Source organism: Hoplias malabaricus, chromosome 13 (genome assembly GCF_029633855.1).
Source record: "Hoplias malabaricus isolate fHopMal1 chromosome 13, fHopMal1.hap1, whole genome shotgun sequence".
Lineage (NCBI taxonomy): Eukaryota > Metazoa > Chordata > Actinopteri > Characiformes > Erythrinidae > Hoplias > Hoplias malabaricus.
In genome coordinates, this window is record NC_089812.1 from 7,379,510 (window position 1) to 7,394,459 (window position 14,950).

Genomic DNA, 14,950 nt, shown 5'->3' on the forward strand with positions numbered 1-14,950 from the left:
CATATCTTCACTGTCAGGTAAAAACCTTGTATCTCTATTTCTGCATAATTTGAGAGCTCCAATTTTTCTGACCAGTAGTAACTGACCAATATAAAGATGAAGAAAAACATTTCTTTATTAACTTCCATCACTAGTTAAGGCTGTTTGTTGCTTGTCCTGTGAAGTTAACATTATGGAAATACGTTACTGATGTGAATGTGTTTGTTCCTTTGTAGTTGTTCTTGGGCAGATTGACTTTGTTCAGCCCGGTTATCTGGTTGTCCCGCCTGGTCAGTCTTTGGCTGTTGAATGTAAAGTTTCTGGATATTCCTTGACTGATAGCACCTACTGCACAAACTGGATCCGTCATCCCACTGGGAAAGCGATGGAATGGATCGGTTATATTTGCAGCAATGGAGGCACAGGCGGCACAGACTCACTGAAACACAAGTTCAGCATCAGTCAAGTTACGTCCAGCAGCACAGTGACCCTACGAGGCCAGAATATGCGGGCAGAAGACACAGCTGTTTATTACTGTGAACGCTTTAGTAACACAGTGCTAGAAAGCCCTAGAGTGGCACAACAAAAACCTAACCATACTCTTTAATATTTAGGGTAATGCTATTTGTTTATTGCACAGAAGGAAGAAATGGCAGAAATCCCATTGTTTTATAGGAGCAAAGTGCCATGAAATAAATGTATTAATTGGTTATTAACCTTGGTGTTGCTGCCTAAGCTGGGAATTAAACCCCTGACCACCACAATACCATGACATTTATAGGTCCAGCTATTACATATTTATTGCTAAAGTGCAAAACATTGTTAGAAATGCTTTATGTTGCAAATTAATTATAAATGTGTTATGAATGGATGCATAGTTTACATGATTTACGTTAATTGAAAGTATTTTCTTGATGTTCATAAAGAATATCATAGAAATATTTTCATAGAAATCAGATAATAGATTTTTTTATGTTTATACGATGCTTAAAATTATTATTACTGTTATTATTTAAAACTATTTTCACTTAAGGTTTAATTAAGGTGGAGCCAAATGCAGTTTTTGTACCACGTTAAAACCTCTTGTGTCATTGTGCATGTCTGGTGCAGTAATAAACCGCCGTGTCTTCAGTCTTCAGTTGGGTCATGTGCAGATACACCTGCTTCTTACTGTTGTCTCTGGTGGTGGTGAATCTTCCAGTAACTGCACTAGAATAATATTTCCTATTACTGTCATACTCAATAGTTGAAACAAATTCCAGGCCTTTCCCAGGAGCCTGCCTTATCCAGGCCATCCAGGAGCTGTCAAAGTCAAATCCAGAGCCAGTACAGGTCAGCTTATGTGATCCATCCGGTTTAATGACCACTGGTTCAGATTCAATCAATGTTTGTCCGCAGGAATCTGGAAAAAACAAATACACATGCATTAAGAGATATTTGAAATATATATCATTCTTTGGTGTAGTAGGTAGATTTGTTAAACCAGGGTTCTATTCCTTGTCCGGGAAACCACACCACACTACAGCAATAACAACAATATTCCTAACACTACATCCACCTACATTTTTAAAATTCTGTGACTTGTAATTCACTCTAAATAGTTGTAAATGCCAAATGCCATAAAAATAAATATAGTTTTAAAATTACTACAAATATAAGCAATTTTGACTCACAATGAACAAGCACTGACACAATGATCAAGCTCCAAAAGCTGCTCCACTCCATCCCAAAGATTTAAAACCACAACTCCCAGTGTAATCAAACACAAACTACAAGTCAGCTATAAATGTAAACAATTCAGTATTTAAAAGGACTGAGCCACTAGTTTAATTTGCATAGTCCAGCCCTGAAAAGTTCAAATAGAATTTAAAAATCAACCACCGATGCTCTGAGACTGCAGTGTCCTTAAGGCTTGATGAGGAAGTAAGCAAAGGTTCTTCCTGAATGCTTAGAAATTGTTTACATTTGTGTTTTGTGTTTACATTTGTGTTGTTTACATTACATAATTTTGACTTCCCTGTTCTCCCGAGCTCATCAGCTAAAAATCTGGGTGTTATAATTGATTCAGATCTATCATTTGACCAGCATATAGGTAACATTACAAGAACAGCTTTCCTACATCTTCGGAACCTCGCAAAGTTAAGAAATTCCTTATCCCTCCCAGATGCGGAAAAATTAGTTCACGCTTTTATTACATCAAGATTAGATTATTGCAATGCACTTTTATCAGGATGCTTCAGCAGAAACTTGAGTAAACCACAGTTAATTCAAAATGCTGCAGCCAGGGTCCTCACTAAAACTAGAAAATTTGATCATATCACCCCAGTCTTATCGGCCCTTCACTGGCTTCCAGTTAAATTCCGTATTGATTACAAAATTCTTTTACTCACGTATAAATCCTTACATGGTCTCGCCCCTGAATACTTGCAAGACCTCATCACACACTATGAACCACCAAGATTACTCAAGATCTCAAGATCTCAGGGCGCCGGCCTCTTACTAGTACCCAGAATTCATAAGACGTCAGCGGGGGGGAAAGCCTTCTCCTACAAAGCCCCTCAGCTCTGGAACAATCTTCCAGCTAGTGTTCGGGACGCAGACACAGTCACTATGTTTAAGTCTAGGCTCAAAACACACTTGTTCAGTTTAGCCTTTGGCAACTAACCTCTGTCTAGTTTAAGGTTGTCATTTCAGGAACTCATGGACATGGAGAATCAGGGTAAACCTGGATGATGTGCTCACAATTTCTCTTGTTTGGAACGAAAGGATGTCTTTGCCTGAGCTCCTTCTGGTTTCCCTCCTCCCAGTCTGTTACAGTCAGATCCGTCACCACACTAAAGAAAATATTCACATGCTCCTATTCTCTGCTGCACTCAACTAAACTAACTGCTTCCCTTTTACTGTTTTACTGTTTTCTGAGAGAATGGTGGCCCACTGATGGAAGATTGTTTGCTGGATTCTCCTGCAGACCAGCCCAGACCAGACCAGCTGCTCACCTTATTATTATTATTATTATGTAGCATAATGACACTTCATTGGTGATCATTTAAAATTCAATCTATAGTTTGATCAGAGGAGGATGGGTCCCCTTTGTGAGTCTTGGTTCCTCCCAAGGTTTCTTCCTCCAGCCTCGAGGGAGTTTTTCCTTGCCACTGTCGCCTTCGGCTGCTCGCATTGGGCTTTGATTTAAATGTTCTGTTTTGAAACTGTGAAGCTGCTTTGTGACAATGTCAGTTGTAAAAGGCGCTATACAAATACATTTGATTTGATTTGATTTGATACATTTGTCACAATTGTGAAGCGACTGGGTGCATTTACTCAAAAGAAGTTTCATAACTTGATTATAGGTATTCAAATGTGCTCATGTAAAATAAGGACTTCTACTACTATTTTTAGTGAACTCCCTCTTGATGTTTAGTATGTGCAAATAAATTTAAATGTATAAAAAAATTTAGACATTTTTTTCTGAAATTGAGGCATTTTAACAGTAAAAGCAAGTAAAGTAAAATCGAGTTCCTAATAAATATTAATATATCTCAATTAATAACTGCATTATAGCACAGCACTCATTGCAGGAATTGATAAAGAGTTTCCCATATCTATTAAACATTAAAGAAAGAAATGCACTCAAGCATCTTAATGCAATCTTTGGAACTGATCACAGGGAGGGTGATATGAACGACAATGGTGACCTTTACTTTGAGTACTCATTCTCAGATTAGTGGTTAATTAATACTTTCCCCAGTGCTTGTATGAAAGTGTTTTTGTACGTTTCATCTGCTTTCTGATGCACTGTGGAGCACGTCGTGCGCAGTAATACACAGCTGTGTCTCCAGGCTCCAGATTCTGTCCTTGGAGAGTTACTGTGTTGCTGGACGTGTCTCTAGAGACGGAGAACTTGTTTTTCAGTGAATCTGTAGCACGTATACTCCCATCATAATAAATGAGGTTGATGCATTCTAAAGCTTTTCCTGCAGGATGTCAGATCCAAGCTGTTCCATAATGACTGCTGCTGTCAGTGATAGAAGCTCCAGTAATTTTACAGTTGATGGTCAGAGTCTCTGCTGGTCTGATGACCACTGAGTCCGGCTGGATCATCTCAGTAGCACAGAACACACCTGTGGAAAGAGCAGAAGAAGAAAGATCTGAGTACGTTTGAAGCAGTGAATCAGACGAAGTGAAGTGGGGCTTGAGCTGAAAGACTCACACGAGGCAGCGGTCAGCAGCAGCAGAGAAACTGAACACAACATGTTTGTGCTGTGTTTAGAGGATGGACGCTGCTGCAGAGAGACACACTGCTCTTATGAGGAGAGTCGGGGGTCATTTGCATATGGCTGCTGTGAGACGACAACATCCTCTCTCCAAAATGGCTACTTTTCAGGAGAAAACCTGATCAACTTTCAATGTGAGTCAATGGAGAAATGTGTCATTCCAAGCACTTTTAGAACAAACCTATTGACCTGGTCAATGTGACACTCACATAATGTCAAGGGAAGCTGGTGTTTACAAATTACATCATACAATTAATAACAGCAATAATGGAGATAGAAGGTTTTACTCAGACAGTGGTGATGTGAAGTTAAAAGGCTGAAAGTCTAGAACTAAATCTGGTTACTAACAAACCCGTGTCTGCTGAAGGACAAAATCCTTGTATCTCCAAAATGGTGATTGTACAGGAGAAAGAAGTACGTTTTTGTGTGATTTAATTGAAAGAGATTTCATTCCATTGAAAGAATTTTTATTGGTCCATTCATAGACCACTTAAGTGGTGCTTCATTCTGTAGTAGAGTCATGCCCATATTAGGAATTCCTTTCCTCCAATGTCATTTCAGTTCACAGGAGTGTTCTCACTTGTAGCACAGACAGAGTGATGTTCACAGTTTCACTTCATAATTCAGAACAGTGACATCACAGACACATCAGATATTGAACCAGTTTTAACAACAGGGTGTGATAGTGGTGTTTCTAGAAATCCCATTCTTTTTTCATCCAGAAATCAAACTTAGAGCCACAGTTCTGATTATGGGAACTGTGTTAATGTAGAGTAGAGTCATGCCCATATTAGGACTTCCTTTCCTCCAATGTCACTTCGGTTCACAAGACTGTTCTCACTTGTAGCACAGACAGAGTGATATTCATACTTTCACTGCTGAAATATTTCATAATTCAGAACAGTGACATCACAAACACATCAGTTATTAAACCAGTTTTAACAACACGGTTTTAAAGAATGTTTTTGTACAGTGCTGTAATGTTTTGTATCAGTGTGGTCTTCATAGGCAGTAATAAACCGCCATGTCTTCAGTCTTCAGTTGGTTCATCTGCAGATACACCTGCATCTTCTTGAAAATTCAAACCCTAGTGAGAATAATGTAGTGAGCATCTGTGTTTATAGGGGAAAGGTTTAATTTACATGCCCCACCCTCTAAAAACATATGTTAGCTGATGTAACTAAGTTGTCAGGCAGTGTTCTCCTTCAAGTGTGTTGAGCCTAAGTGACGTTGTTAGCGACAGTCTGAAATAAAGAGTGGGGCATCACGTGTTGGAGTAAGGTGATTATTAATCATTAAATATTACTAATATTAAACCTAACACAACCCTAAACTTAAAACTAGAGATCACAGTAACACTAAACCTTACACTACATCAGGTGGATAGTTTCAGTTAGTGACTCAGTAATCTCAAGTTGTCTCAGTTCCAAGTGGTACATGTGAGTCACACACTCTGGGCATGAGACCAAAAATCTTCCACAATAACATCATTTCTTTTTGTGGTTTTAACTGTTTTTGTGCCGTTATTAAACAGTTATTACTCACAGAAATGCTCCATCTCCAGTTGCAGAATTTAAGGACAGTTTGAACGGAATGAGTTTTAAGGGATCTTTGACAGTAAAGCACAGCTGCCCCCAAGAGGCTGAGACTGAGCACTTCATCTCTGTCTGAAACTGTTATTTCAGCAGGGAGAGGTTCAGTGGCTCATAGAAGTGCAAGAGAAATGATAAGATTCATTTACACATACAAATATATAACATGATTCAAAATTACATACTGCACCTCTACAGCACTGAGAAAACATCACCGCTCACCTGTTACTTACTTAATGTCCAGTAAAATGTGCAGTGTTCAACACAAAGAGAAAATGGGGCTCATAACAACTGAACAAGATCAGGTGTCTCACCAAAATCTGTTCCCAACAGATAAACAACACTTAAGGCTTTACATTCTGAGAGAGAGGAGAAAATCAGTTTCAAAAAGTTCAGAAATGCTGAAGCAACGTCTAAGACTCTTTAGTAGACTCTGTTGTAGCTTGTTCTGCTGTATCTGATGAAGCGTATGTATTTTGAAATGAAAAATATATCAGCAATATATGGAGATCCTTTTAGTGGCTGAAACATTGAAATGACAGAGTGTTTTTAATTAGAGACACAGAAGTGAAGAAACTACATCTCCTTCATCCTCCACACTGCAGGGGTTCTTGTACAGTGCTGTAAGCTCTTGTGTCAGTGTGGGTCTCGAGCACAGTAATACACCGCCGTGTCAGTGTCCTTCAAACTCGTCATCTCCAGATACAGCTGGTCTTTACTGTTGTCTCTGGAGATGGTGAATCTTCCTTGGACAGATTGAGAGTAGTACTTGCTGCTGCTGTCACCCGTTATAGTAGCGACCCATTCTAAGCCTTTTCCAGGAGCCTGTCTAATCCAGCCCATATAGTAGGCATCAAAGTCTAGTCCAGATGCTGTACAGGTCAGTTTATGAGACCTTCCAGGAGAAATGACCGCTGCTTCAGACTGGATCAGTGTTTGACCCCAACACTCTAAAAGAAACAACACATCAATTAATAAAGCAACAAAACGTCCCTGTGTTTCTACCGTCCAGTTACTTTACAGAACTAGAACATGTCAGTTGTTGTTTAGACCGCACCAAAACTTCATGACGTGTCGATACAAATGATACACAATGTCCTTGTATTGACTTTTTGTTCTGTCCACCTTAAATGACCTGTTCTTGGAGCTGACAACAATATCATCCAGTAGAGAAGCAGCAGGATCTTACTTGTAGCGAGGGACATGAACAGAAAGCTCCAGAAGGTCTTCACGTCCATTCTCCAGGTCACTGAGTGGTGTTGATCCAGCATAAAGACTGAGTGGAGACTGGGAATAAAAAGCCTGTAAAGGAGTTTGACTTTGCATAGGTCTCTCACTCTGAAGACCTCCTCCAAATAGCCCCGCCCACTTCTCCACATCCTCTGGTCTGATAGCATTCTTTAAAGGAGCAGCCATTTCCTCCAGTGATTCTCCTTCATAGTACGACACAGGCATTCAGGATAGTTCTTGGATTCAGACAACTGATGTTTCTGAGATCACAAGCAGCTTCATTGTTTGATTTGGAAATGATCATCATTTGTCTCTATTTCCTTTTCTCAGTAAGAACTTTCTGACAGCTCCATATCCTTTCAGACCCATAGTGTTGACTTACTCCTCACTGTGAAAGACTGTGTAGACATTTGTGAGAACTACTGTTCTCACAACAAAACAAACTCTGCCTATTGTGTGTGTTCATTCAGAAGAGCTGCATCATTTAAGGTGGAATGGCATGTTTGCAGAAAAAGCCAAGTCTAGCTTGTTCATGTTTAGAAGTTTAACTTGTCTGTAAATCTTTATTCACTTTTGAATTACCACAGAAACTAATTTGTAATTAGAGTTGTGTTGTTTTGTAGCACTGTCTGTATGTGTTTACTTTCATGAAGTTAGTTGTCTCCCAAATTTGGAGCGGGTTCCACCTTAAGTAATGTAACTGTAACAGCAAAAATAAGTCAATATTACACACCTGTGGAGTAGGAAAAGTGCAACATTAAAAGTTCATTTCACGCTTTTTATAAATGTGAGGTTTCTCCACCCTCCAAACGCTTCCAGATGCCGTTTCTCTGCCATAACAGAGTATAACAGGCATCGTAGGGAATACATTTCTGAGCCATTTTGGACAGTCTGTTACTATTTTATGGAGCCAGGGCATAAACAACAAACCCCTTTCCAGCACCCAAACAGATCAGAGAGCTGGCACATGGTGAGGAAACATCTTCTGAATTGTATAAAATGTGTATTGGATTAAAATTGTGAACATGGTCATGAAAAGATTATAGAGTTGTTGATTTGTTTGGATCTGAGGTGAGAGTTGGGCTTTTCTTCTCTCCCTCAAAGACAGAAGCTTTATGTCCCAATTCCTCTTCAATGTTTGATGTTCTTTTTCTGAGCTGTGGATTATATTTGATGACATTTTGAGCTGTTGAGACTTTTGTCATTTTCTGTGAAAATGTTTGGTTTCTGCTTGTTCACACTTCATCATGGTGTGGAGTGTAGGTGAGTAGTTATTGTACAGCTCTGTGGCCTTTGTGTATCAGTGTGACTCTCGTGCGCAGTAATACACAGCTGTGTCTCCAGGCTCCAGATTCTTTCCTTGGAGAGTTACTGTGTTGCTGGACATGTCTCAAGAGATGGTGAACTTGTTTTTCAGTGAATCTTTAGCATCTATGCCTCCAGCATAATTAATGCGGTTGATCCATTCTAAAGCTTTTCCTGCAGGTTGTCGGATCCAATGTATTGCATAATAGCTGCTGCCATCAGTAATAGAAAATCCAGTAATTTTACAGTTGATGGTCAGAGTTTCTGCTGGTCTGATGGCCACTGAGTCTGGCTGGATCATGATATGTTTGAAGCAGTGAATCAGACAAAGTGAAGTGGGGCTGAAAGACTCACACGAGGCAGCGGTCAGCAGCAGCAAAGAAACTGAACACAACATGTTTGTGCTGTGTTTAGAGGATGGACGCTGCTTCAGAGAGACACACTGCTCTTATGAGGAGAGTCAGGGGTGATTTGCATATCGCTGCTGTGAGACGACAACCTCCTCTCTACAAAATGTCTACTTTTCAGGAGAAAAACATGATCAACTTTCAATGTGAGTCAGTGGAGAAATGTGTCATTCCAAGCACTTTTAGAACAAACCTATTGACCTGGTCACTGTGACACTCACATAATGTCAAGGGAAGCTGGTGTTTACAAACTACATCATACAATTAAAAACAGCATTAATGGAGATATAAAGTTTTGCTCAGACAGTTGTAATGTGAAGTTAAATGTCTGAAAGACTAGAAAAGAAGCTGGTTTTAATGAGAGGGGTTCTAGATAACAGAACCCATTTGTAATGATTTTACAGAAACATTGTAAAGCTCTAATGTGGTATAATCAGCACTGATACTAACAAACCCGTGTCTGCTGAAGGACAACATCCTTGTATCTCCAAAATGGTGAATTTACAGGAGAAAGAAGTACGTTTTGTGTGATTTAATTGAAACATATTTTATTCCATTGAAATAATTTTTATTGGTCCATTCATATTCCACTTAAGTGGTACTTCATTTTGTAGAAGAGTCATGCCCATATTAGGACTTCCTTTCCTCCAATGTCATTTCAGTTCACAGGAGTGTTATCTCACTTGTAGCACAGACAGAGTGATGTTCACACTTTCACTTCAAAATTAAGAACAGTGACATCACAAACACATCAGATATTGATCCAGTTTTAACAACAGGGTGTGATAATGGTGTTTCCAAAAACCCCATTCTTTTTTCATCCAGAAATCAAGCTTAGAGCCACAGTTCGGATTATGGGAACTGTGTTAATGCTCCACACCTGAATATCACTGGAATAATCAGCACTATGTTCCTGAACTGTATGTATTTACTCAGAAGTATTTACACTGCATGATGGTTAGGAGTCTGTTTTCATCAATGAGGACATTCTGGTTCATGAGCGAGCTGTAAATCATGTGTATGAGGTGTGTGTGGAGGTCTGGACTCTGTAAGTGAGGTATGCTTTTGTACAGTGCTGTAATGTAAACCGCCGTGTCTTCAGTCTTCAGTTGGTTCATCTGCAGATACACCTGCATCTTACTGTTGTCTCTGGAGATGGTGAATCGTCCCTTAACAGACTCAGAGTAATATTTACTGCCACCACTTGGAGCAGAAATGTGAGAGATCCATTCTAAGCCTTTTCCAGCAGCCTGTCTAATCCAGGATATAACTGCATCACCTACATCAATCCCAGAGAAAGTGCAGGTGAGTGTATGAGAGTTTCCAGGTTTAATGACCGCTGGCTCGGACTCGGTCAGTGTCTGACATCCACAACCTGTCAAAATACACTCAGCTCATCAATTCAGTTTAAACACAAACACACAGCCGTCTGCTGTAAACACACACAGGACATCAGTAACAGATCCACAGCTGAGTCTACTCACTGATTATAGTCATTAATGTGGAAATCAGCTGGAACATGTGTCTCGGGCTCATGGCTGTTCCTGAAAAGTCAAACCCTGGTGAGAATAATGCAGTGAGTGTCTGTGTTTATAGAGGAAAGGTTTAATTTGCATGCCCCACCCTCTAAAAACATCTGTTAGCTGATGTAACTAAATTGTCAGGCAGTGTTCTCCTTTGAGTGTGTTAAGCCTCAGTGACGTTGTTAGCGGCAGTCTGAAAAAGGAGTGGAGCATCACGTGTTGGAGTAAGGTGATGCTACTCTTCAGCCTTCCTGTGACATCATGTGACTGGGGGAGTGTTAACCAATGGTTGAATTGTGAAATGCTAATATTAAACCTAACACAACCCTAAACTTAAAACTAGAGATCACAGTAACACTAAACCTAACACTACATCAGGTGGATCGTTTCAGTTAGTGGCTCAATAATCTAAAGCTGTCTCAGTTCCAAGTGGTACATGTGAGTTACACACTCTGTGCATGAGACCAAACATCTTCCACAATCCCATAATTTGTTTTTGTGCTTTTAATTGTTTTGTGCCGTTATTGAACAGTTATTACTCACAGAAATGCTCCATCTCCAGTGGCAGAGTTTAAGGACAGTTTAAACTGAATGAGTTTTAAGGGGATCTTTGACAGTAAAGCACAGCTGCCCCCTAGAGGCTGAGACTGAGCGCTTCATCTCTGTTTGTGTTATTTCACCAAGGAGAGGTAAAATGTAGGGTGTGAAATGTTTATGAACACAAAACGCTTCCCAGTATCATCAGGTTCAGTGACTCATAGAAGTGCAAGAAAAATGATATGATTCATTTACACAAACCACACAAACAAATATATAACAAGATTCAAAATTACACACTGCACTGAGAAAACACCACTGCTCACCTGTTACTTACTTAATGTCCAGTAAAATGTGCAGTGTGCACAAAGAGAAAATGGGGCTCATAACAACTGAACAAGATCAGGTGTCTCACCAAAATCTGTTCCCAACAGATAAACAACACTTAAGGCTTTACACTCTGAGAGAGAGGAGAAAATCCAGCTCCAGTCTCACTTCAGATCTGAGAAAAAGTTCAGAAATGCTGAAGCAATGTCTAACACTTTTTAGTAGACTCTGTTGTAGCTTGTTCTGCTGTAACTGATGAAGTGTATGTGTTTTGAAATGAAACATATATCAACAATATATGGAGTTAACTTTAGTGGCTGAAACATTGAAATGACATTGTTATTAATTAGAGACACAGAAGTGAAGAAAACTACATCTCTTTCATCCTCCACACTGCAGGGGTTCTTGTACAGCGCTGTAAGCTCTTGTGTCAGTGTGGTTCTCGAGCACAGTAATACACCGCCGTGTCAGTGTCCTTCACACTCGTCATCTCCAGATACAGCTGGTCTTTACTGTTGTCTCTGGAGATGGTGAATCTTCCTTGGACAGATTGAGAGTAGTACTTCTCTGCACTGTCATATCTAATAATTGCCAACCATTCTAAGCCTTTTCCAGGAGCCTGTCTAATCCAGCCCATCCAGTAGTCATCAAAGTCTAGTCCAGATGCTGTACAGGTCAGTTTATGAGACCCTCCAGGAGAAATGACCGCTGCTTCAGACTGGATCAGCGTTTGACCCCAACACTCTAAAAGAAACAACACATCAATTAATAAAGCAACAGAATGTCCCTGTGTTTTTACCCGTCCAGTTACTTTACAGAACTAGAACATGTCAGTTGTTGTTTAGACCGCACCAAAACTTCATGACGTGTCGATACAAATGATACACAATGTCCTTGTATTGACTTTTTGTTCTGTCCACCTTAAATGACTTGTTCTTGGAGCTGACAACAACAACATCCAGTAGAGAAGCAGCAGGATCTTACTTGTAGCGAGGGACATGAACAGAAAGCTCCAGAATGTCTTCACGTCCATTCTCCAGGTCACTGAGTGGTGTTGATCCAGCATAAAGACTGAGTGGAGACTGGGAATAAAAAGGCTGTAAAGGACTCTGACTTTGCATAGGTCTCTCACTCTGAACTCTCCCTCCAAATAGCCCTGCCCACTTCTCCACATCCTCTACCACTGCTCTGACACCATTCTTTAAAGGACCTTGTGCCACCAGCTGCCAGCAGGGGGTGAAGGAAGGGAGGCACTGATACTCTGGGAGACTCAATGTCCCAGAATACTAAGGGGTAATTAGTGCCAACCAAAAGTACCTGCTGGTCCTTTCTTTAAGGCTGTGGCAAACAGTACACCTCTGTACACTCAGGTCACTGCTGTGGTCAGCATGAGCAGAAATGTGAAGAACATGGTGCTGTGTTGAAGACGCTGTCTCAGTCTCCAGTGCAAATGTATATCAGTGTTCATTCTATATATATATCAGCGTTCATTCTATATATATCATCTTTCATTCTATATATAAGTTCATTAAATGTTTCCTGTTCGGCTTGCCAATATATATATAAGCAAAGAATTTTAAGTTATCATCATCAAACATGCATAACATCATCAAAAGATTCAGAGAATCTGGAAAAATTGCTGTGCGTAAGGGTCAAGGCCGTAAAACTCTACTGGATGCTCGTGATCTCCGGGCCCTTAAACGTCACTGCACCTCAAACAGGAATGGCACTGTCAAGGAAATAACAGAATGGGCTCAGGAATACTTCCAGAAAGCATTGTCAGTGAACTCAATTCAACGTGCCATCCGCCAATGCTTCGTTCAGAAGCCTGCATCACTGATAGTATGGGGTTGCATGAGTGCTTGTGGCATGGGCAGCTTGCATGTCTGGAAAGGCACCATTAATGCAGAGAACTATGTTCAGGTTCTAGAACAACATATGCTCCCATCTAGACGTCATCTCTTTCAGGGAAGACCCTGCATTTTTCAACAAGATAATGCCAGACCACATTCTGCAGCAAACACAACATCATGGCTACGTAGGAGAAGGATCTGGGTACTGAAATGGCCAGCCTGCAGTTCAGATCTTTCACCTATAGAGAACATTTGGCGCATCATAAAGAGGAAGGTGCGACAAAGAAGGCCCAAGACGATTGAACAGTTAGAGGCCTGTGTTAGACATGAATGGGAAAGCATTCCTATTTCTAAACTTGAGAAACTGGTCTCCTCTGTCCCCAGACGTCTGTTGAGTGTTGTGAGAAGAAGGGGGGATGCCACACAGTGGTAAAAAATGGCCTTGTCCCAACTTTTTTGGGATTTGTTGACACACAAATTTTGAAACAACATATTTTTCCCTTAAAATTATACATTCTCCCAGTTTAAACTTTTGATCTGTGATTTGTGCTCTATTCTGAATAAATGTTGGCACCTCCACATCATTGCATTCAGTTTTTATTCACAATTTGTTGTTTAGTGTCCCAACTTTTTTGGAATCTGGTTCGTGTGTGTATATATATATATATATATATATATATATATATATATATATATATATATATATATATATATATAAAATAACTTTCTTCTATATGTTATTAAAGAATGTTATTAGGAACAATATTTAATTACTCTTTATATTCCCTCCTAATGAATTGATTGGACTGAAAGTAATCTCAGCACATTTTCAGAATTCTTCAAAAGAAAATATTGTAAAGATGCAGCAATCCGAAATATATGCTCTGGTGGTTTTTGTTTGTGTGTGTGTGTCTGTGTGTGTGTGGAGTCTGGACATAGCAGTGTATTCGGTGAACTGGATGTTAGTCTTTGGGGATATGGTCAGTCGTATCCCTTTGTGAAGTTGGCTGTAGATGTCTATCAGGTCGTCTCTCTTTGATGTTGGCAGAACTGTGTCCTGAATCTTATAAAATGATCAACACTACAGTCTCAGGTTTCAGGGTCTGTTGTTTTAGCAGCACTTTGACCACGACCCATGTTCTTTAATATCTGGGTGAAATGAAAAAGAGGAAAACACAGAAGAATCTGACTCTAGAGACTCTGCTGTGGGTGTTTGTACACCGTGTTCATTAATTTGTGTCACAGTGACTCCCTCGCGCAGTAATACACAGCTGTGTCCCCAGTGTCCAGACTCTGTCCTCGTAATGTTATTGTGTTTGTCCCAGTGTCTCTAGAGATAGTGAACTTGGTTTTTAGTTTATCACTGTAAGCTGTGCCCCCAGCGCTGTTGATATATCCAATCCATTCCAGAGTTTTTCCTGAAGGCTGTCAGATCCAAAATGTAGCATAGCTAGTGACTGAATACGAGACCTTGCAGTCGATGGTTAGAGCCTGGTCTGGACGGACCACCACAGAAGCAGACTGGGTCAGAAATACACAGAAATACACAGTGATTAGATTCATCATCTTGGACATGAACATAATCTCAATAGTGTTGAGTGTTGTTTACTGAGGACCTGACAGGAAGCAGCTGCCAGCAGGAGCAGTAGAGATGTAGAGAACATGGTTGGTGTTGAAGTATGGGTTGAAGCTGGAGCTGTGGGATCTTCTCTGTTCTCCACACTTTAATAGCGAGAGTCTGATCTCCTAAATACACAGGATCCAGTGGGAGGAAGCTGGTATTTGTTTATCTAGTGACTCATGAGAGGGCTCCAGTGGTGTATATTGTGTGAGTGAAGTAAGATCGCCCCCTAGTGTTTAACAGCATGTACATAGTACGGACAACAGCAGCTTCAGAAACAACGCCCACGACCTGTAACTTTTCCC

At 40.2% G+C, this 14,950-nt stretch overlaps 1 gene segment (V, D, J or C); it reads right to left on the bottom strand.

Moving 5' to 3' along the window:
• Positions 1-6,478: 6,478 nt before the first annotated feature.
• On the bottom strand, positions 6,479-7,297 carry LOC136665224 (Ig heavy chain V region 6.96-like). The segment is given in 2 exon segments: positions 6,479-6,792; positions 7,180-7,297. Coding segments are annotated over 2 exon segments (432 nt in total).
• Positions 7,298-14,950: the final 7,653 nt, after the last annotated feature.